The sequence below is a fragment of the Acomys russatus genome, chromosome 2 (genome assembly GCF_903995435.1).
Source record: "Acomys russatus chromosome 2, mAcoRus1.1, whole genome shotgun sequence".
Taxonomy (NCBI): Eukaryota; Metazoa; Chordata; class Mammalia; order Rodentia; family Muridae; genus Acomys; species Acomys russatus.
This window is the reverse complement of record NC_067138.1, coordinates 3,000,149-3,022,751: the sequence shown is the minus strand read 5'-3', so window position 1 is coordinate 3,022,751 and position 22,603 is coordinate 3,000,149. Positions and strand designations below refer to the sequence as shown.

Here is a 22,603-nt window from a genome sequence, read left to right as displayed (position 1 = left end):
AATGATGCTTAAGCCTTGGAAGAAGGGGGTGTGATGTTGATGTCTGATTCAGGCCTAAGCATTCCTAAGTCTCGTATTCTCCGTAACTCGACCAACCAGTTGTGAATCTCTGTGTTAACTGACATCCACTGAAGAAAGACATTTCTCTGATGAAGGCGGAGAGATGCAATATGTGGACATAATGATTATTATTAGGAGTGGGCTTAATAATATGTCCATTTAGCAGAATAATAGCAGTCTGTTTCTCCCATCCACCTGCAGGGACTATGACCTATCTAGCCACATGTTCTAGCCTCTAGTAACAGTGCCTTGAATCCAATCAGACAGTCGTTGGTAGCTCTCGTGGCATCACGCCACTATTGTCCCAGTGAGCATGTCTTACCAGGATGGTCACTAACATAACTTGAAGGACTCAGGGCTGAATAAGATTGATGATTACCTTTCTCCTCTGGTAGCATGCGTAGAACTCAAGAAACCAAACACTGAGAAAAGGCACAACCCAACTTAAAAGAAACAAACCAACTAAAAAATGGGGCATGAAACTAAAGAGAGGGTTCACAAAAGATGAAATACAAACGGTTGAGAAATATATATTTAATCTTCAACATCCTTAGCCACCAGTGAAAGACAAATTAAAACTACTTGGAGATTTTTGAGATTGAGTCTTACTCTAGGAGGTGGTGGCGCACGCCTTCAATCCCAGCACTAGGGAGGCAGAGGCAGGTGGATCGCCAGCCTCCTCTACAAAGTGAGTCTAGGACAGCCAAGGTTACACAGAGAAACCCTGTCTTGAAAAACCAAACCAAACAAAAAAAAAAATAAACAAACAAAAGGCTACAGATGCTGGTATGGATATGAGGAAGAGGTGGTGGTGGTTCAAACTAGTGCAGACTATGGAAATCAATGTGAAGGCTTTGTTTTGGTTTGGTTTTGGTTTTTCGAGACAGGGTTTCTCTGTGTAGCCTTGGCCATCCTGGACTCGCTTTGTAGACCAGGCTGACCTCGAACTCACAGCGATCTGCCTGCCTCTGCCTCCCGAGTGCTGGGATTAAAGGTGTGCGCCACCACGCCCGGCTTAATGTGAAGGTTTTTTAAGTATTTTTTTTTTTTGGTAGTGTGTATAATCATTTTTCACAGTGGTGGATGTCATAAAGACATTTTCACTCAAATATATTATGCATTTTGACCATACTCTTCCCTCTCCTTCCTCTTCCTTTTCCCAAAGCGCCTACTTTATACTTTCATGTCTTACATGACGTTCTATACACTCCACATACAAAAAAAGCGTGTGTTATTTGTCTGAGTCTGGCTCATTTCCTTTAATGTCGGCCCCTCCAGTTACATCTGTTTTCCTATGAATTATATACTTTATGGCTAAATAAGACTCCATGATGTACACATACCATATTTCTTGAACCATTTATCTGTTGTTGGGCGCTGAGGCTGGTTCCGTGGCTTGACTCTTGTGACTAGTGCTGTGACAGACCTGCAGGTGTCTCTGCTGCAGTAAGCTGCCTTAGATTCCTTTGGGCTGATTCCCAGGAGTGGTACAGACACAAGTGACTTTTTCAGTATCACAGGGACAGGAATGTTCCCTGAACCCACTGGGGGAACTTACTAGGGGGGAGCAGGCGTGCAGGTCCTTGATGTTCGGAGCCAGCCCAGGGTCATTCAAGGTTAAAAGAGTCTACTGGCTATGAAAAAATACTGATGCCCAGTTCCAAAGCTAACTTCCTTCTTTCAGCCTCTGCATAACTTCCTCCTTTCAGCTTCTGCAGATGTTGTTTAGCAGGTTAACTCAGGACTTCCCAGAGATAGTTAGCTAAGATAAGATAGAAACTGTTCCCCTGACCTGATGGTATTATCTGGAGACATTCTCGGGCCCCTCCTACTGCTTAGTTCCTGCCTCCACCCCATATAAGCTTTTGCTTTTGATTCAATAAACGGACCTTGATAGGAACGCTACTTGGTCTCGCCTCTTTCTTTCCTGTCCCATCCCTCAGGTATGGCTCCCCTCGCGACCCCGTAATTACTGGTCCTGCTGGATGGGACAGTTATAACAAATCTGTTCCAACATCCCCCTAAGCCTTTTTATTGTGTACTATGCAGCACACTAAGGAAGACGTAGGTCCTCCTTATCACTACACAGAGGTCATCGCACCACTAGGTCCTAGCTAAGAAATAACTGCAATGCCCCTTCCTGCTATGTGAGCCTGACCCCAAGTCTAGAATACCTGGTCGGGGTACCTGGATCAATACATGCAACTCCATGTCCCAGATTGTATATTTGCCCTGCTCATGCATGTCCAATGCCCGTTGGGACTCGGGGTGTCACAGGGAGTAGGTCTTGGGAACAAAGCATCCTACTTAGGCATATCTTTATGGGACTCTATTGCAAGATCCTCAGAAAAGGCATGCCAGGCAAGCTTCCTCGAGCAAGGGAGGCTCCCAATTCTTCAGAGCCCACGGCAATATCCCCATTTCAAGTGTCAGGTGCTCACCATTTCCGAGCTGACGGCCTGACTTTGACACGGGACATTATCAGGGCTGTGTATTTGGCCTAGGTCATGATTATGCAGCCCACACAATTAAAACTGCATCAGTCCTTTTCAGCAATGCTGTCCCTGTGGCTAAGAAATACATTTCTTACTTGTTATTTTCATAAATAATGTAAGTGATTATTGGAGCTTATTTCTAGGCAAGCTCTCTGGCTGTGTGATTGTGAGCCGTCTTTGAGAGCTGTTTCCTGGGACCACTTCCAGCACCAGTTACTATTTAATGGGAGAAATTGCTAGCTAGGTGAGTCAGAGGTGGCAACTGCAGGAGGCAGCTGCTACCCTCCGGGCTAGAACAAAGGAAGATTGGAATAATTCCAGCTTAGAATCCCAGAGGAGGGGACCCTTGATGCTGAACCCCACACCTCTGCAGGCTCACGCTGCTCAGCTGATCCGAGTGTCACTGACCTTGCAGAAGGGACCCTGTGAGGCTGGGGACATCCACTCAGACCTGAACTGGACAGCAGCCTCCCGACAGTACAAGAATAGCTCGGGGATCTCTGCCCCAGCAGCAGCACTGAGCCAGGCCCTAGACTTGCTCTGTATAGACTCAGCCAAAGCTCTGAGAATTTGGGGGCTCCTTCTCCCCCAGCTCCTCCCTCATTCATGTCCCCTCCTCTCCTATTGTTCTGTTACCCCAACTCTAAACTCCTCTTGGGCCTGCCTGGCCTTCCTCTCTGCACTGTGGCCTGGGACAGATGCCCAAAGAGCATGCTGTGTGCCTCCTTGCCCTGATGCAGCCTTGTCCAGTGCTCATCTCACTGTTTTACTCAACTTTGCAGCCAGAAGAAGACCCCTCTGTGGTTCGTTTGTGCCACTGCTCAGCATCTGAATGCTCATCTTTGCAGAAGTCGGCATCTTGCTGTGCTCGTTGTATAAGCTGTACTGGCCGATGTATACTCCATCAAAGCCAATCCTGTCCCTTGACACCCCCCCCCCCCGCCCCACTCCCACCCACCCCCACCTCCCTACCAATCTGGAAATCACCTCTCCCTTTACTACTCTGGAGTGGTCCACTAGGGGGTCTGAAAACAAAGAAAAGCCTTCCAGGAGCCGCCTGATGTTGGGCTATTCATAAAATGCCTTTTTTGCTTGGGCTCCCCTGGGATAGGGACGAATGAACGCTTATGCATGTGCCCACTTTGAGGCATTAATTGATCTTCCCTTGTGTTTGTGCCCAGGCCCCGTGTGTGGCAGAAAGTCACACCCATTCTTGCTGCTTAATCACCACCCAGGTGCCTGGGACCTCAGTACTGGCCACAGTTCCTTTCCCTATGAGGCGAATTCACCTCCATCACTTCCCATAATCCTATGGGGTCCCCATCTGTGACCCACAGTGTTAGTTGGCCTCCTGAGAAGCATACTGAGAGAAATAACTAACTCTGTTGGGCAATTGAAGAGAGACAGAGCCTATCATCTTCAAAGCCTGGTATGTTTTTCTCCACCCAGGCACGCTCAGACTTTGATGCCCCAGGCTCAGGGATGGAAAATGAATCCTTTGCTTTAATTCTCAGGGTCATTATGCATACATAATGCTTTCCCTACCATTTAAAAGGGATGTAGATCGTATGTAAATGCGCCTCTGTGGGATTGTATATCCCAACCTGCATTAAGCACACATGAATTTCACAGTGACATCACTTGGTGCCTGCTCCCTTGGTGCCTGCATACAAAGCTGACAGACCCTGTCTTGTACACACTTGCTGTGTCTGGTTCATCCTGGTGTCAGTCAGCTCTGGACCTGGGGAATATGGTGGTTCAGTCGGAAGGACCTTCCTTCTCACACTTCTTCCAACCGCTAATGCTTTGACCCCTGCTGGGGTGCTCAACAAGGTTGGCCTCTGAACTCTGCCACTGACAGGAAGCTCAGCCACTCTGAGCCGACTGCTCCGCGCTTGCACAGTGATGAGCCATTGGAGAGCATGGAGTTACCAGAAGGTTGTCCCTGAGAGGCTCTGTGCAGTTTATTGCTTTTGTTTCCAAATCTTGCTTTGTTGCATGGATATCGTTTTTCCTTCACATCATTAACTGGTCGTGCCCCGCCCCCCACCCCGCCCTCTCTCAGCATTATCTGCATTCACATGAGCATGAGCCATTACACAGATGTACATGTTATAATGGTCATCAATACATTATAAATGTCTTTGCATTCCCAAGGGCCTATATCTTCCTCGTTTTAATGTCTGCCTACTCCTCTGCTGTCAGATGGACCACAATTTACTCAATCATTGCCTGTCCATGGGCAGTTAAATTGTTTCCAAATCTTTGATACAGTGGCCAACTCCAGTGAAACTTCAAATGGAGCTATTCTTTTCTTTCTTTCTTTCTTTTAAACCATGTCTTATTTCTTTAATTATTTTTTTATTTTACATGCATTGGTGGTTTGCCTGTATGTGTGTCTGTGTGAGGATGTTGGATCCTGGAGTTATAGTCTGTTGTGAGCTGCTATGTGCTTGCTGGGAATTGAACTTGGGTCCTCTGAAAGATCAGTCAGTGCTCTTAACTGCAGAGCCTTCTCTCTAGCCCAAGAGCAATTATTTTCCTAGGAAGGAGTCACAGATGGGGTCAAGAGGTGTGAAGAGGTTAAGAGGCCATTTCAGGAAAAGCCAGGAGTCTCTGAGCTGAACGGAGTCTTAGTACTGAGCATGCGCTTAGAGCTTTCCCAAGATTTTCTTTATTCCTCACTGTCCCCCGCCCTCGTCCCCCATTCCCCAAGGCTCCTGACCATCTCTGCTTCATTTTAAGCTAGGATGGACTGGCTAGGATGATACGGCTCTGCTCTGCTTACCATGTCAAGTGGCCCCCACAGGGGCTTCTCTCCAGGACAAGGGCCTCCCCCAGAAAACTGCAAGGGGGCAGGAACTGGGCTGAGAAAGGAAACCGGAGGTGCACAGCAGCTTGTCCCAGGCACCCAGAGGCTTTCGCCATCTCCAGACAGAAGCCAACAATATACAGGAGAGCGAACTTGGAGCTTGGAGCAGTAGGTGAGTGGTTGGTAAGTTTTTCTCTCCTTCAGGTGTGTTTCTGTCGCCACACAGCAACATCCAGCCACAGAGCCCCCTTTGTCAGGGATGACGTACACACAGCCTGGCTCGGAGCCCTCATGAGTCACCCACAGCCAGACCCTCTCAACATACTTTAGCAGCTGTGGCATAGGTACACTGACCCGCGTGCTCTGGGACCCCACCCCAACATTCTTAGTAGCCAGAGGACAGAACACAAGTGGTTATATAATTCCCGTTTGTGCTTCTGAGTACTGTGCACAAAGTGTAACAATCATACAAAGTCCAAAATGCATCACTATATCCAGTCACTGCAAGGCCCCTGTCAACCATGAGATGCACGGCACACCTTTGAGTTCGAGGCCAGCCTGGTCTACAGAGTGAGTTCCAGGACAGCCAGGGCTGCTAAATAGAGAAACCCTGTCTGAGAGAACACAGCCTTTTTCATCTGTGTTCCCACTGTTTGGATGAGAGACTGGATTTTCGAGATAATAAGAGGCAAGAAACCTGAAATTCTTTAGGTAGAAAAAATCCCAAGTGCCAAGTGCCAGTCGGCAGTGCCATGACAGTGGGTGTTTTATGTGAGGGGATTGTGCTGTGCGCTCACCCATGCTTGTACGGGCAGAGAAAATCCTTGAAAACATACCCTGACAGTCAGAGCGACCTCTGGAAGCAGAGCTGGGGAGCTGGAAGGAAAATCTATCCATCCATATGTCAAATCTGACATCTTAAACTAGAGATTCCCTTTACCAAACAAAACTGGAAAGACAGCAAACTGAAATAGGGCATCCTGGTGGGAGGGTTGAAAGTCATAACATTTGGGGCCAGGGGACAAGTTGCCCTTAGGACCAGGCTGGGTCTCCCCCCAGAGCTCAGTAGGAGGTGGCAGAACTGTTCTGGAGACTCCCCAGCAGTTCAGCCCACTGGTAAGGGTAAGCAGCTCTGGTCCCGGGCCGAGGGGCGCCCCGCGGTGCAGGCCGGGCCAATCAGCGGGCGCGGGGCGGGCGCGATGGCTTTGCCTGCACCGAGCGCTAAGCGGAGCAGAGGCGTTGCTGCCGTCCGTCCGGGAGCTGGTCATGCCGCGTCTGCTGCTCCTGCTCCTCCTGATGCCGTCACTGGTCCGAGGCCTCGGGCTCCGCGACGCCGGCAGACGACATCCCGAGTGCAGCCCATGCCGGCTGGATCGCTGTCCTGCTCCCTCGCCTTGCCCAGCGCCCTGGATCGCCGCGCGCGACGAGTGCGGCTGCTGCGCCCGCTGCCTGGGTGCCGAGGGTGCGAGCTGCGGGGGACCGGTGGGCGCACGCTGCGGCCCTGGCCTGGTGTGTGCTAGCCGTGCCTCAGGGACGGCGCCCGAGGGCACCGGGCTCTGCGTGTGCGCGCAGCGCGGAGCCGTCTGCGGCTCCGACGGCCGCTCCTACACCAGCATCTGCGCTCTACGTCTGCGCGCCCGGCACGCACCCCGCCAGCACCCTGGCCACTTGCACAAGGCGCGCGATGGCCCCTGCGAGTTCGGTGAGTGGCGTTTGATCCAGGAAGGCCCGGGTGGATGGAAAAAGCGGGACCCCGATGTTCTAAGGTGTGGGACAAAGAATTTTACCGCACACCACCTGGGCCTCAGTTTTCTCTCCAGGAGCAGTATTTCGCTTCTTACTTTTGGGGGTGAGACTAGGGTGGAAATCTACACCCTGCCTGCCGCCTTACCCACTTCATGAAGACTCTGACCCTAGAGCAAACAGGACTGTAGATACTTAAGAATTCTCTGTTGCAGCTGTTTGAACATGTATCTGGGTCCAGAGCTGGGTGGGTGGATTGTTTGAATTGGAGAAGAAGGGAAAGTGAGGACTCTCAGAGAACAGGAGTCCCACATGGGATTCAAGAGTCACCAAGACAGAGTACCGGGATCCTGGATATCCAGTGAGACCCGGACTAAGGTCCTTAGGGGACCTCCATCCACAAAGGGTGAGACCTTTGGAAACTTGAGCTCTGGAAAGATTATGGGACCATAAAGGTTGATCCGATTACAATGCACATACTTTGAAGGGTCCTGATGTAAGGAATGAACAGGAAACTATCAGCCTAACCACTCTTAACACCACACTGAAAGCCTCCCTGGTGCCCTAAACTGATCACTGTCCAAAACATCAGTGTCTGTGGATGTCCAGAAAAGCTAGCCTACTTATCCTATGTGTGGGATTGACCTGGCCAGGGGGTTTCAGAGAACAGTTCATCTATTCTGTCTAGAACGGATAGTGGGGCATGGGGGAGCTCAGGGTGGTAAGAGTGATGGTTGGCCAGTCCCCAGGATGCTGTCCTGCGGTCTGTGCTTCAGACTTCGGGAGATTTCTGCCCTGAGCTGGGAGAGGAAGTCTAAGCCAAGTGCCCAAGTTAGTGCTTCAAGAAAGGCACCTGGGGGCTCTTTTCCCCAGCCCTCAAATAATACTTGGTACCGTGTTATTCTCCTGTCCCTCCAGATAATCCATGGAAATGTGCTCAAACTAGGATTCTGGTGGGTCATTGGAAACGGGGCGGGAAGCCCAGCATACAGGGAAACGATGCTCTGCAATCCAGTCAAGGCTGAAGCAAGCTGGGTTACACGGAAAAGTCACCATGGCTTTCTTCACTCCTGGCTCTAGTGGAGAAGAGTGCTGGCTGGGGGTACTCCTGGGTCGTAGCTCCTGGCTTCCCCTGTGGTACTGAGCCAGGCCTTTCAACGGAGCCATTGTTGATGCTCCCTCTGCTTAGAGTGCTTGTTGTCTGCCCGAGGCACAGACACAGTCCCGTCTTTCCATCTTACAGTTCTGTCACTGTTTTTTACAATCTGCCTTCTCAGCAGTTGGTTCACAGGAACTCCCTTTGTCTGAGACAGGTACCACAAATGGTACACACAGGATGCAGAAGAAATGCTGACCAGGCCCCCTGAAGCTTCCCAGAGCTGATAGGCCTGGGTAATTTTTCCCCAGAGTGGCATTTTTTTGCTCCCTAGCAGAAAGACCCCTTGCAGGCATGTGGCTCAAAGCTGCTGCTGTGCTTAGAAGACCCAGACCCCAATAAAGGTAGGGGCTCATCCAAGATGTCCACGAAAGGCTGCCACCTCCCAGGTCCCAACCCCTTGTCCAGCACTCTTTCAAAACTGGACTTGATAACATTAAGTCAGGCAGATGGTCGTTTCTATGGTTACCAGAGTACAGACAGATGGCAGATGGAAAATCCACACCCCTAATTCACTGAAAATTACCAAATGACAAGTAAATGTGCCAGCCCCTCGACTCTGATCTATGGGCTCTGAGGCCCGCCCTGGGCTCCAACCTGGAGAATAAAGAGGTCCTCGGAGGCAAAGGGAGCAATTCAGAAGCCACTTTCCAGCAGGCCCTCATTAGCGGCAGACCTCGGCACTCCTGAGCTCAGCTGTCCTTTTCACCAGGCTTTGTGTCACCCACTCAGACCTGAGGATGTCACCTTGTCATCACAGGCCTGTGTGGTCCTCATCCTATGTCTCTGGGGGGGGGGGTGGCGTGGGCACATGCACTGGAAGCTGTTTCCCTGCACTGGCTGCACCTCATTCTGGGCTGCCCCAGAGCCATGTGTAATTCAAAAGACACAGTGGGAGCACTTTTAACAAAGCCCCTGGGGACCCTGTTTGAAGGGAAACAGACAGTTTTACTTCAGTGTTGGTGACAGTCACTCCTCCTCAGCCACTCCCAGACTCCTTCCGCACCTAGACACCTCCACTTTAATGGAGTGAGGGCTCACAGTATTGATTAGCTCCCTCCCAGACCAGTGTCCCTGTGGTGATGCTTCCATGGGACAGTGCTGGCAAACAGTGTTGGGAATGAAATGCTGCCCTTCCCAGAAGCCTTTGCTCAGAACTGCCCACTCCCTACTATTGAGAGAACCCTTTGATCTTTGCACATCAACGACCCGTGTGTGAATAGTTTCTGGCTCTTGCTCTCATTGTCATCCTTGATTTTTGCAACCACCAGAGTGGGGGGGGGGTCTTCCCCATCCCTTTAATGCAGTGCTTCTCAGCCTTCGTAGTGCAGCTCCTCCTGTTGTGATGACCCCCAACCATAAAATTATCTTGTTGCTTCTTTGTTTTTGTTTTTTTTGTTTTTTTTGTTTTTGGTTTTTCGAGACAGGGTTTCTCTGTGTAGCCTTGGTCATCCTGGACTCACTTTGTAGACCAGGCTGGCCTCGAACTCACAGCGATCCACCTGCCTCTGCCTCCCGAGTGCTGGGATTAAAGGCGTGCGCCACCACGCCCGGCTTGTTGCTTCTTCATAACTGTAATTTTGCTACTGTTACGAATCATATCTATTTTTCAATGGTCGTGCCCCACGGGTTGAGAACCAGTGCCTTAACAGACCGGAGCATTGAGGCCCGGCCTGGAGCTAGGTGGCTGGCCCCAGCTAAGACAGTGCCCCAGGTCTGTTTGCCTTGGCAGATCCCTGCCATCCTTCTCCAGCCTGCAGGACTTTGAGCCCCCGGCAGCTTTTTCTGACAACTTGAGCTCCCGTATTTTAGAGAATTCACCTTGGTTGGAATTCCTGCTCCGTTTAGAAGCCCGAGGTACGTGTTACCAGGTAACCAGAGGAGGCGGTGAACGCCACTTTGTGAAAAGGGACAAAGAAAGGGGGCCTCGTGTTCCAAAGCCTTTTCATGAATGCGGAGGGAGGGGATTTGAGTTGCAGGCGGCAGGCAGTGGATTAAAGCTGGGGCTCCTTCCACATCCAACCGTGATTATGAGCATAAATTATCAAGCCTGTTCGGCACGTTGATCATTACATTCTTTGCTTGTGTGTGTCTTAGTGCAAGTCCTGGGGGATGGCTTTGGTTCTTCTTGCTTTCTATGGCACCATTAACTTAAGTCTCTGGGGGCGCGTGGGGGAAGATCTTTCCTTTCAGGCACCAAGCATCCATTTAATGAAAGGGGTAGGGAGACGGATCGCCACACGCAGTAACAATAACACAGATCCTTTGATCTGTGCAGATCCATAGAACTAACCCAGACACCATCGTTGAATGTTCCCGCATCCCAGAGGGTGTGGGGCAGTGCTGCTCTCTTCCCAAGCAGGCAGTGGCTCACAAGCCCCCTAAGCACCAGTGCACGGGAAGCACTCCACTTCCCTGGCAGCTGAGTCTCCCTGGTATTATTTTGCCTACCCTCTGACCACACACAGCTGAGCGACCATGACCTGCTGCTGTCTAGCCCTGGGATGGATGGGCTGATGCGAGTGTGAGCAGAAGGAAGCAAGCACTGGGCAGAGCAGAGTTAGAGAGATGGAACTGGTCCATGTAGAAGACCAGACTGGCTGGGAGCTGAAAAGGAACAAGGCTTCCAGGAACACTTCGGATTTAAGAAATGACATCCCAGCTGCCTGCCCTCCACAGGCAGAAGTGAGAAGCTACTTTACTCCAGTCATAGGTAGGTGGGAAGGAAAAGGATGCTCATTCCAGGATGACAGCAGCCCTGATAACACTGAGGTGAGACGCTATGTCCTCGGCTCTTTAAAAAATGGCTGTCGTCCACCTCCACCCCGCAGAGCACGGAGCTACTGAAGTTTCTCTGAGCTCTAGAGAGCCTGGGGGTTAAGGGTCACGGCCTCTGGTACCACCAGATGGGCCTTGTCACTGGAGGTCAGGAGAGGGCTGCAAGCTGACACAGCACAGTAGAAAGGTCTGTTCTGGGTAGCATAAGCTGCTGTGTCTCTGGGTCCCTCCCTAGGACACCGGGGCAGATTGTTCCTCATTTCTGCCTGTGCAGGCAGTGGGGATATTGTGACTTAAATCTGAAGGGATTCTGGAAGACTTGGGTATTAAAGCATCCGTCTCCAACTGAGGCACTGCTGGGAGTGCTGAAGTCTTCAGGAGGCGGGGCCGAACTAGAGGAAGTACTTGGGCACGCATTTGGGAGTTGTGGGAATCGTGTCCGTGTCGCAGGAACTATCTCTATTCCTCCCTCTGCTTCCTGGTGCCCATTAGGCGGACAGCTTCCTTCTGCTCTGCCCTTCCACTCTGCTGTCTCTGGCTTGCCACAGACCTGAGCCACAGAGCCAGCCAGCCATGGACTGACTCAGGACACCTGTGTGCATTCCGAAGAGGCCACAGCTGAGACTGAAGCTTGGCACTAGACACACAGCATAGATAGAACTTGAAATGGGTTTCCTGTCTCCGTGCCCATCATAGCATCTCTCCTGCCCCCAGCAGACACTTGAGCACTCTGCTGCCACCTTTGAGTAGCGTGAGGACTGGAGTTGTCTGTCTTGCTAGTGTTGAGGGCATCACCAGGAGGTGATGTGTGGCATGTCCCCGCCTCATGTCCCTAGAATACAGCTCAAATAACTGACCTTTGATTGGCACCTCAGAACCATCAACTGGCCAGGTTGGCCTGTGGCTGGCTCCTGAGAAACTGAACTTCAGGAAGTAGAACCATCCCCAGAAGAGGGGGAAAGCGGCTGTCGTTCATGCTTGTGTTGACATTTTATCACCATGAAGTACCTGCGGTGACCGCGACAGATGGCTTTGTTTCGGCTCATGGTTCTAGGGGTTCCCTTCCGGAATCTTACAGCCACATTTCTCTTTTAGCCCCAGAGGAGAACAGCACAGTTTGACAGCAGTGTGTGGGAGGGGCGTAGCACACTGCTCACCTCCCAAGCCAGGAAGCAGAAGAGGAAAGACACTAAGACCTAATGGTCCCCTCTGAGATCACACTTCTGGTGACCTCTTGCTGGGCTCCGCTTCCTGCAGGAGCTGTTCTTCCCATCTCCCCCCCGCCCCGCTCCCGTGACCCCCCATAACACCATCCTGGGAACTCAAAACCAGCACCTGAGCTTTAGGGGCCACTTTGGTTCTTAATTCAGTACCTGTGTGATCAGCCCCCACTAAAAAACCCTGGAACCAGACCTCTCAAGAGTATCCCAATCAGACAGCATGTCACAGTTGTGTCTCCACCCATGTCTGTGCCCTGTGTAGTTCCCCAGGAGCTGGTGCCTGGCTCCCCTACCTGACTTTCCTCTCTGTTGGGTTTGCTCTGTACCCTTGACTTGACATTGGTCGTGACTGTGGGACTATACCCGTAACCTGTGAGCCCCTCCCCTAGCAAACCGTGTGCCTGGGAACCCTTGACACGGTCTCTAAAGAACTACTCTCTTCTTCTAGGATGGAGCCGTCAAAAAAAAAAAACAAAAAAACAAAAAAAAAAAACAAAAAACAACCAACCAACCAAACAAACAAAAAAACCAGTTGTCTCCATTTTAAAATAGTATGGGATTTTATGGAACCATGGTGTGAATTTGAGTCCCTGTTCCTCCATGCCTTTCGCCTTTCTAAGCTTTAGGCTCCTGCACTGTAAAACATCAGTTAAAACACCTACCTTTCAGGGCTGATGTGAGGGTACAGAGGAGTCCTCCTGGGGGAAAGGCAGGATGGTGTTAGGATAGAGGTTAAGTAGAGGTTGAGCTCCACAACCTGAAGGAGGAGAGCCTGCCTCCCCCTCCATTGAGGTTGGCCTACCTGGGTAGCGCCCCCTACTGGCGTCGCATAAGATGGCTGGAAAGGAAGACACAGACAGCTGTAGGCAGCCCACAGATGTGCCTTAGCCGAGGCATTGTAACTGTTCACGTGATTGTTACTGACTGGGCAGAGCTGTTATGGATAAGAGCGCAAATTTAATGCCAGATTTATTCAAATTAAAAGAAGAGGACCTGAAACACGCAGCCGGAGGAAATCCTTCAAGGCCACAAACCTGGCCAAAGGTGTGCACCAGTCCACTGTGAGTCTGCGCACCGGAATGAGTCGTGCAGCATGCAAATTTATAGATAAATAAGTGCACTGGGAAAGGTCGCTTTAACACTGAAAGCAGGGGAGCTCTTTTGTAAAAAGAAATGACATTTCCTGCCGTGAAAGCAGTGCCAAAGACAGCCTTCCCTAGACAGCCCTTCTTAATTGTAGTTATTGAAAGAGGGAGAGGGAGACCCGAGGAGAGCACGCAGGAAATGTGATTTACTGGTTTATTCATTTAGGCTTGAAAGGAAGTGATGAAGTCTCATTTAAAATTTATGATTTTACTTGAAGGAAAGTGAAGCATGCTGACAGATCGCCCCTCTGGAACCTATTGAAGGCCCTGGAATTGAGGGACGGGGTGCACGTGTGACTGTCCCACAGCCGTTTGAGGGCAGGCTTGCTGGTGGAAGCATTTGTGTGGCTGAGGAGGTACTGACAGGAGGGTGTGAATGAATCAACCCTTCTTTGTGGTAGCAGATGGGGGCGTCTGCCAGACAACCCCTTTGTGTGGGTCCCTGGCTGCAGGGTCTGTTAGAAGTTTGGGGGCCTCTTTCAGGTCATGTTGGAAATTTGGGGCCTTCACCGGAGGGCGGGCTGCACTCCAGTGTGGGTTTGGACATCCCTTTAGAGAGCAGTCATGTGGGCAGAGGTGAAAGCGTGGCTGACTGGCAGGGGACGGTGGCCTGGTGTGGGCCAGGTGGTCTGAACTCACTGGAGAGCCATCGTTGAGCTAAGGGCTGCAGCCCTGGCATCATCACGTGACTGTGAGAGAGGCAGGAAGCAGCTCCAGTGACAATGGGCTTACCACAGAGCCCTCCAGGAGCCCAGTGCTGCAGGCAGTGGGATGTCACATGCTCAGGCACTGGGTTGACAAGGTCTGCCCCTCACTGTGTCTGGAGGGACCATACCAATCTCCTTTCTGTTTCGGCTCAGCGGTTAGGAGCCCTGGCTGGCCTTCCAGAGGACCTGGGTTTGATTCCAGCACCCACAGGGCAACCCACACCATCTGTAATTCTTCTTTGTGGCCTTCCAACCCTGAGCCCTACAGTGTGACCAGCCGTGTCCCTCTCTGTTCTCTCTCCTTCTGTTCTATTATTTTATTGCCGCTGTATCCTAGTGGGTACTGGCCCTTCTGTACTGTCTGATGTGCTGGCCCCAGACTTTAGGCCAGCCTTGGTCTCTGGCGTGGGTAAGACTTGGTAGCGACTCCTGGATGTGTGCATGCCAGCTGTGATGCAGCTGGTCAGATACAACAGACCGCTTCTGTAGGACTTGGCTATGTAGCTAGGCCTGCAGGACTGGTGGTGCATCCTCCTGTGGAGTGGGGGCCAGAGTAGGAGTAATAAATCTTGAGCACTGGCTGGGTGGTGGCAGCGCATGCCTCTAATCCCAGCACTGGGGGAGGCAGACACAGGCAGATCTCTGTGAGTTCGAGGCCAGCCTGGGTCTTCAGAGTGAGTTCCAATATAGCCAAGGATACACAAAGAAACCCTGTCTCAACCATCATCCTCCCTCAAAACAAAACAAAACAAAAACAAAAAAAACAAAACAAAACAAAACAAAAAAGTCGTCCTGAGTATCACAGTACCTCTGGATGAGACTTGATGCCTAACAGATCCCTGGGGTGAAAAGAAGCTGGGCGTGAAGGGTAAGCTAAGAGTCTAACCCGTGCTGCAGGTCCTCTTAAAGAAACAGAACCCATGTCCCACCTCTCTGAACCCTCTGCACACAGAGGCAAAAAAGCACCTGTTAGTGTCTCTGCCCTTGGTAACTTGACTTGACACTACCCCTCAGGGTTCTTAAGCCTCTTCTACCATAGGACCTGAGAAATCCCTATGCAACCCTGAGTACGAGTATATAAAATAAGTGTGCATAAAAAGCATCAAACAATTATTGATAATAAATCATAAGTATATTTTGAAACAGTTCTTTGGTGTGTGTATAATTTTTGCCATTCATTGAAGATGAGAGCTGTGTTGCACCCTAATGAAACGGATGTGTGTGTTTATCAGCACATAACGGATTCAATGCGGGCTGGAGAGATGGCTCAGTGGTTAAGGGCAGTGGCTGCTCTTCTTCCAGAGGGCCCAGGTTCAATTCCCAGCACCCACATGGCAGCTCACAACCATCTATAACTGCATTTCCAGGGGGATCTAATACTCTCCTCTGACCTGCGGGCACCAGGTACACATGTGTTACACAGACATACATGTAGATAAAACACACTTATATGTAAAATTAGACATTTTAAAAACTAAAAGAATGAAGTCTTGTCTAACATCTGTAGTGTGGGATGTCAAGTATCTTCAACACTTTATAGAGCTGACTGATACTTTTATGACACCTCTTCATATAAATAAATACTACAAAATGGCAGAAAAGGGCTGTGGTGTAACTCAATTGGTGGCATGCTTTAAGCCAGCTGGTGTCACACTACTGGAATCCCAGCACTCAGGATTTGGAGGCAGGAGAATAGGATATTTGAACTTAGCCTTGGCAAGGCAGGGAGTTTGAGGTCAGCCTGGGCTAAAGAGATCCAGTCTTTAGAAAAATGATTTTTTTAAAAAGTGTTTTCTGTAATTTAGTCATGTTTCTGTAAGAGCAGAAAGCATGTACAGTAAAAACAAGGCTAACAAAAAAATTCCACACCCCCCTGCAGCTCATCTCACACAGTGGTCTAGAGTCTGAGCTGAAGTTTTAGGGGCATCGATCCTGGCAGTGTTGCCAAGAGTGGTATGGTGTGATGGATGGCACGGACCGCATGGACAGCGAATACGGTGCAAAGCTCCTATGCTCTGAAGCCAAGGCTGCCGTGAAGTTATGAGGTGCCACCACGTGTGTGAGCACTACCAGAGCGCCTCAGACTCACTCCTCATTTGACTCTGAATTAAGTTTTGGTCATTGCGTATTCTTTGACTGTTGCCAGATTTTTTTTTTTTTTTTTCCTGGAATCCTCTCCCTACAGGCACTTAAGTGACTCATAGTTACAGCCAGATTTCAGGAGGCCTGTCTGTGATAAACACGCAGACAGTTGTTGGGGTACTCAGAGAGAGGGTGTACTGAGACCCGGGCTCTGCCCCTGAGTACCTGACATCGCTGGTTTTCCCTGGTGGTAAGAAAACAAAACAAAACAAAAACAAAAGCAGCTTCTCAGACCCCACTGCTCTCCCCTCACACCTCCTCACAACCCTCAGGCCAGGGTTGGGCTCCTGACCTGCCAGGGTAAATAAAGAATGTTCCTTTGCCTTCTTGCAGCCCCTGTGGTCCTCATGCCACCTCGAGATATTCACAATGTCACCGGGACTCAAGTGTTCCTCTCCTGTGAGGTGAAGGCTGTGCCCACCCCGGTCATCACCTGGAGGAAGGTAAATCTTCTCCAAGAATGTATACCTCCGTCTGTGTGCACGTGCATGTGTGCTGTGAACGTGGGCGAGAAAGATGGAAACAGAAGGGCCTGTGGGTGCTAACAGTTTTTCCTTAGGTGTGTCTGCACATGTATCTTTTTGTATGTGGGCCAGAGGACCAGACAAAGAGACACAAGCCCTGTGTCTCAAAGCTGGCACCCTAGAACTCTTCCCCCAAAGGAGGAGGCTGCATTCCTTTCCATACCATTTGTTTGTTCGGTCACTTAGATGTCTAGAAAGCTCTGCTAGCCAGCGTACTGTCATAGAACCTGCTTTGCTGTGGCACAGAGCTATAGACAGACTTGTCTGGTGCCTGAGACTCAATCCTGTCCTGAACAAAGAAGGCCAATTTTGAAAGACTTCGGTTGGCCCCTCTTTGCCCCAAAAGCCCTGATAAGGGCCGTGAAATTTGAAGCAATTTCCACCCTTTGGCAAAGTTGGCAACCTCAAGGTCCAGCAGGGGGTGCTGTCCGAATTAACAGATTTAAAAGAAGGCTTTAGTTACTAGGTTAACAATGGCAGGCATTTGGATTTCTGTCTTGGAGTCCCAGGGAGGTTGCAGGTGGTCAGAGCTCTGTCTCAGAATTATTTTTCTAAACTGTGCATGTTTTCTCTGCCTCGTACAGGTTGTGCGTTCTTCAGAGGGCACTGAGGGTTTGGAGGAGTTGCCAGGTGACCATGTCAATATCGCTGTCCAGGTGCGAGGTGGCCCTGCTGACCATGAGACTACATCCTGGATTTTGGTGAGTATTTCGGATTATTGGATACTGTCAACAAACCACCCTTTGTCTTCCCCATGACGCGTTACACGTTTAAAAGCTGTTCCCTGCTCTTTTCTCTTGTCTCTGCTGGGCACTGGACCCAGTACCTCATTTCAGATTTTTATTCTGAAGGCTCAGTGGGTAAAAGCGCTTGACCCGAGTTCACTCCTCAGGACCCACAGGGCGGATGAAGAGAACTGACTTCTGCAAGTTGCCTTCTGACCTCCATATGTGGTCACACACACACACGAACAAGTAAATAAATGCACAGCCTTTAAACATTTAACATTTTCTTTTGAGACAAAGCCTCACTAAATTGTTCAGGCTGATCTCAAAACTCTTTTAATGTCATGCTGCAGCCCTCTAAGTAACTGCTGTGTGCCGCCAGACCCAGCTTGCCGGCGTCTGTTTACCACTGAACCTTCTGCTTCAGGAGACCCAAATGATGTCCCAGTGCTCAGCTGTGGATGGGCTGTTATGTGGTGGGGGACACAGCAGTGCGGGGTGTTGTTTAGGTTTTAAGATGGATTTGCCCAGGAAGACTCACAGGTAAGTCATATGCTGTTAGGGTCATAAGAAAGTCATTACCCAGGTGAGTCCCATTTAAAGGTGGTAAACAACTCACAATAGCTTCAGGAAGTTCCTGAAACTGACCAGGCTCACTAGACCCCACCCTTTCATTAGTTCTGAACTCCCACCATTTCTGAACTAAACGCGGAAGATGGAGCCACAGCTGTGTTGGTATCCTTTAGAAGCTGGCCAAGGCAGGAAAACACATTGTCCCCTCAAGGTTTAGGAATGCTGTACATGCCCTGGTTTGAACCTGCGGGACTCACTTTGACTCTGTGATGTTTGTGTTGTACTAAGCTACTAAGCCTAGGGTTGTTTGTTACAGCAACCACAAGAAGCTAATGCACCTGCCTAAGGCCACAGGTGAAGAGGGAACTGGAGCTTTGGAGTTCTCCCTCAGGGCTCTGTTAACAGCACTCAGATCATTTTGCTAAGATGCGGGAATGCCACTTATTTGAAAAATCAAGAGAACAAGAGCTCAGGTTGAGACTGGACAGTCACTGTTGCTCTCTTGGCCTTGGTTTCTTACAAGAGCAGAAATGACTCCAAGACGGCTGCATCACCAAAGCACCATCTGAGCGTGGTGACAGCTGACAAAGCTGGGAGCCTGCAGCACCACTGCACAGCCTGCAAGCCGCTCACCAAGTCCGGAAGTGTCCTTTCCAGGTGCCTCAGTTGGTCTAAACCTCTTCCAGGCAGCTTGGCGAGTTTCTGCTTCTCTTAGCAGCTGGTCTGGTCTCAGGGTCTTCTCCAAAGCTCAGCTTCCTCCTGTCTGAGGGGAACTCTCCGCTTTTGTGGTGTACTCTGGCAGGGCGGGGTCTAATGAGTCTGGTCAGTTTCAGGAACTTCCTAAAGCTGTTGTGAGTTGTTTACCTTTTTGCTTACTGAGCTTCCCTGATTCCGACACTGAGCAAACGGTTCCAAAATACCCTGATTGGTGTGAGTTCAAACAATATTGTGTGCCCAACTGACCCACGGACAGGAGTGATTTGCAATGGATAGGGGCCATTAAAACAGAAGAAGCCAAAAGAGGCAAGCATGGATAAGGATGCGCGGTGGTGAATCCAGCAAGCTCTCAGGAGATGGCTGCCTCACTTCACGGCTCTGGATAGTTTGACAACTAAAGCAACTCTAGCCAGCCCATGCATGGCAAACATGGCCGGGCTTCCCCCATCCCCCCACCCCACCCCCATTCCCTCTGCCTTACTGAAAACCAGTTATCTTACATTTCTAAAGCCAGCCACCAAGGCTCATTCCCTTATTTGGCCACTTCCTCCTCCTGAGGCCAGCTGCCAAGGCCCAGCTATCAAAGTACTGAAGTCCAGCAATCAAAAGCCCCCTTTGTGGCTCATGTAATTAACCTAACCAATCAAAATTAAACACCTCATCCTAACACACAGTCCTTTGTCGCCACTCTCCCCCAGGACAAATCCCCTTCCCCTTCCCCTGTGTTCCTTTCCTTTCTCTCCCTCATCCTCTATCCCCTGTCTTTGTCTTTTATTCCCTACACTTTGTGCCTCTGGGACAAACACATCTCCTTTGTGCTGAGAGCTTGGTCTTGGGGTGTCTTGAGCTGAATACAGGTCACATCAACATTTCCTCCAGGCACTTGGGATGCAGTTGAGTGGGTGTGGCCTTCTCCAATCAAGCATATTCCCTCCTTTGTGTGTGTGTGTTGGGGGGCAAGTTGAGGACAAAGTCTCTTGGTGGGATCTTGTAAGGAAAGGCTGCCCCATAAAGAACATTTGGAGATCTTCTGTGATGGATAGATGTTTGTCCTTAAGACTCAGGCTATCAGGCGGTGGTGGCGCACACCTTTGATCCCAGCACTCGGGAGGCAGAGACAGGTGGACCGCTGTGAGTTCGAGGCCAGCCTGGTCTACAAAGCAAGTCCAGGACAGCCAAAGCTAACACAGAGGGACCCTGTCTTGAAAAACCAAAAAAAAAAAAAAAAAAAAGACTCAGGCTATGTTCCTCAAAATCAGCACTTGTCACCTTTAGTGAAAGGGCCATACAGCTCACAGTAAAAGCTGAGAATACAGAGAAGCCACCGCAGGGAGCAGGCCGGTCACAAGGGTCCCTAAGAAAGCAGTGTCACAGCGTACCCAACTTCCACTGCAAGAAGGGAAACTACGTGGCCTGTCAGATCTGAAAAGGCACAAGTGTTTAGCTCTGTCACTGTGAACTGAGTCCAGGCCGGGCTGTGGCCCAGTTGGTGGAGTGCTTGCTCAGCATGCAGGAAGCCCTGTGGTTTGTTCCCAGCACCACAGAAACCATGCGTGGCAGCATGGGCCTCTCATCCCACCACTCTGTTGGGTGCATGATGGAAGCCGAGAAAACTCACTTGAGATAAGGAAACCTAAAATGAAAGCTTTATTTTCTGAGCTCAGGGAGGCGGCCAGTTTGGGATCTGAACCTCATCCCCGAGGGGAAGCTGTAGTGCGTATTTGAAGGGTGACAGCAATACAGCAAGGGGTAGCATTGTCCAGTCTTAGTTTAACATAAGGGGTTGAGCAACGGAGTTTCCATCAATCAGAACAGGAATAGGTCCCTGGGCCTGGGAACATGAATTTGTTTGACCCTGCCAGCAAGATAGAGAAGTGGTCCATGGGACGTCTGTCCAGGAGACAACTGTCTCCTGAGATGTCTGAGCTCAGATCACACCACTGTTGCTTTTTTCTTTTCTTAAGAAAAGGTTTCTCTGTGTAGCCTTGGCTGTCCTGGACTCACTCTGTAGACCAGGCTCGCCTTGAACTCACAGAAATCTGCCTGCCTCTGCCTCCCTGAGTTCTAGGATTGCACGTGTGCACCACCGCACCTGGCTCAACTCTTTCTTTACAACAGACGCTGTTTAGCTACTGGGAAGCCCCCAGTTCTAGGGCCTGGGGCCTTGAATTTAGTTTCTTCGTATGGTTAAATGGAGTCTGAAAATGAAATGAGGTACTTAGAATAAGTTTTTTATGCCCGCTCCCAACAATGGCAACAGGAAGATCAGGAAGACCGGACCACTCTCAGCTACATAGTGGATCTGAGAGCAACATGGAACCCTGCCAGAAAAGGAACTGCTAAGGTGGTTAGTTTTGAGTATGATGTGTGTGCCATGTGCAGTCATATAAACTTGCCCGTCGTGTTTCTAGATCAACCCTCTGAGAAAGGAAGACGAGGGAGTGTACCGCTGTCACGCAGCCAATGCCATTGGAGAGGCCCAGTCCCACAGCTCGGTGACGGTTCTCGACCTCAGCAGATACAAAAGCCTCCACTCCTCGCTTCCGGCTGGCCTCCTGTGATGAGCATGGTACACACCGAAGCCGTTTCTGTCTCTCTCCCCATAGCGTGAGAGAAGCTAGGTGGTTTATTAGAAGGCCTGTGAGAAAGAAGAGATTCTGGGAAACCCGAGGAAAAGCAGAGAGCAGGCTGCACCAAGGCTTGGCGGCTAGAAGCTCTGCTGTGTTCCGTGCCTCTGAGTTTCCCAGAATGCAAAGTTAAGGGCTGTGAACATGGAGGTCTGTAAGCTGAAAAGGCCAGAACGTTTCAGTTTCCGTCTTGGAACTACTGGGGTTTAAGGGCAGAGTAGGTTGTCAGAGGTCCCAGAAGTAGGGAGAAAAACATGAAAGTGTAAAACCATCGAACTCCAGCGCAGCTCAGAAATCAGGTCTTACAAGCTGTCATCCTGATACTCAACTTTTTATTATGCATGATACATATGATTTATATGTTTTTATATAGCTTATGATAATAAGGTCTACATCCATGTTTTGAGCTCCCTCTACAGTGTGCACTATTGGTCAGCTCTTGGCTGTGTACCCCCCCCCGGGAACAATATTGGGGTTTTTCAGGGCTTGAGGAAGCTGTAGGCTGCTTCTGAGGAGTCTCAGGACTTTGGTCTTGAATGTTCTCACTGCCCGAGAACCCTCCTTCCCCATCATCTCTCACTGCATCCCTCACTGAGGAGGGATTTGAACCTCAACGTCACGCCCTCCACCTCCCATTTATCATGTAGGTCATTACGACAGAGCGAGCTTCTGCCTCTGACATCTCCCGCTTTTCTTCCCAGGCTTCTGCAGATGCTGCTCGCAGACCCATGGCGACCTCAAGGAGCGGATCATTTTTTATTCTGAACATTTGGGGAAACTGCCTGTAGATGACTGCTTTTTGTATGTTTTTTTTTTTTAATGGAATGCAAACTAGATTCTTACGCAGATGTAGTTTTTAGCAGAGCAGACCTTGGGGAGGGGCAGGCTTGCATGTACCTTTTTTAAAAACACTTTTGGAGCGAATCATTTTAGAAATAATTCGTTTTTTTAACTCTTCGTCCCAGGAAAGGTCCCACACCGTATGTTTGTAATTCCAAAGGGCTCAAAACAAGGCGCGTGCTGAGCGACTCAAGACTTGGTGTCTGTGACTGAGTGTGTTATGAAAGAAAGGGTCCTGGCGCCTCTCTCCTTAGTGATTGGAATGGGTGTTTGCCCCACTCTACATCACATTTTCCAGCACTTAGACCGGACATTTCTTGTGCTCCCTGTAGCCCATCC

General features: G+C 50.1%; 1 protein-coding gene across 1 annotated transcript; it reads left to right on the top strand.

The window, feature by feature from the left end:
* The first annotated feature begins 6,625 nt into the window (after positions 1 to 6,625).
* On the top strand, positions 6,626 to 21,361 carry Igfbpl1 (insulin like growth factor binding protein like 1). The gene is made up of 4 exons (XM_051157679.1): positions 6,626 to 7,069; positions 16,592 to 16,701; positions 17,367 to 17,483; positions 21,209 to 21,361. Exons 1-4 carry the CDS (start codon positions 6,634 to 6,636, stop codon positions 21,356 to 21,358), a joined length of 813 nt encoding a protein of 270 aa, XP_051013636.1. The 5' UTR covers positions 6,626 to 6,633; the 3' UTR covers positions 21,359 to 21,361.
* Positions 21,362 to 22,603: the final 1,242 nt, after the last annotated feature.

What these genes read in the sequence shown, in the direction of transcription:
- Igfbpl1 (XM_051157679.1), top strand. Translation starts at nt 6,634, where the DNA reads ATGCCGCGTCTGCTGCTCCTGCTCCTCCTGATGCCGTCACTGGTCCGA. An exon ending in CGATGGCCCCTGCGAGTTCG is followed by an intron (nt 7,070 to 16,591) that starts GTGAGTGGCGTT and finishes GCCTTCTTGCAG; the next exon opens with CCCCTGTGGTCCTCATGCCA. An exon ending in AGACTACATCCTGGATTTTG is followed by an intron (nt 17,484 to 21,208) that starts GTGAGTATTTCG and finishes TCGTGTTTCTAG; the next exon opens with ATCAACCCTCTGAGAAAGGA.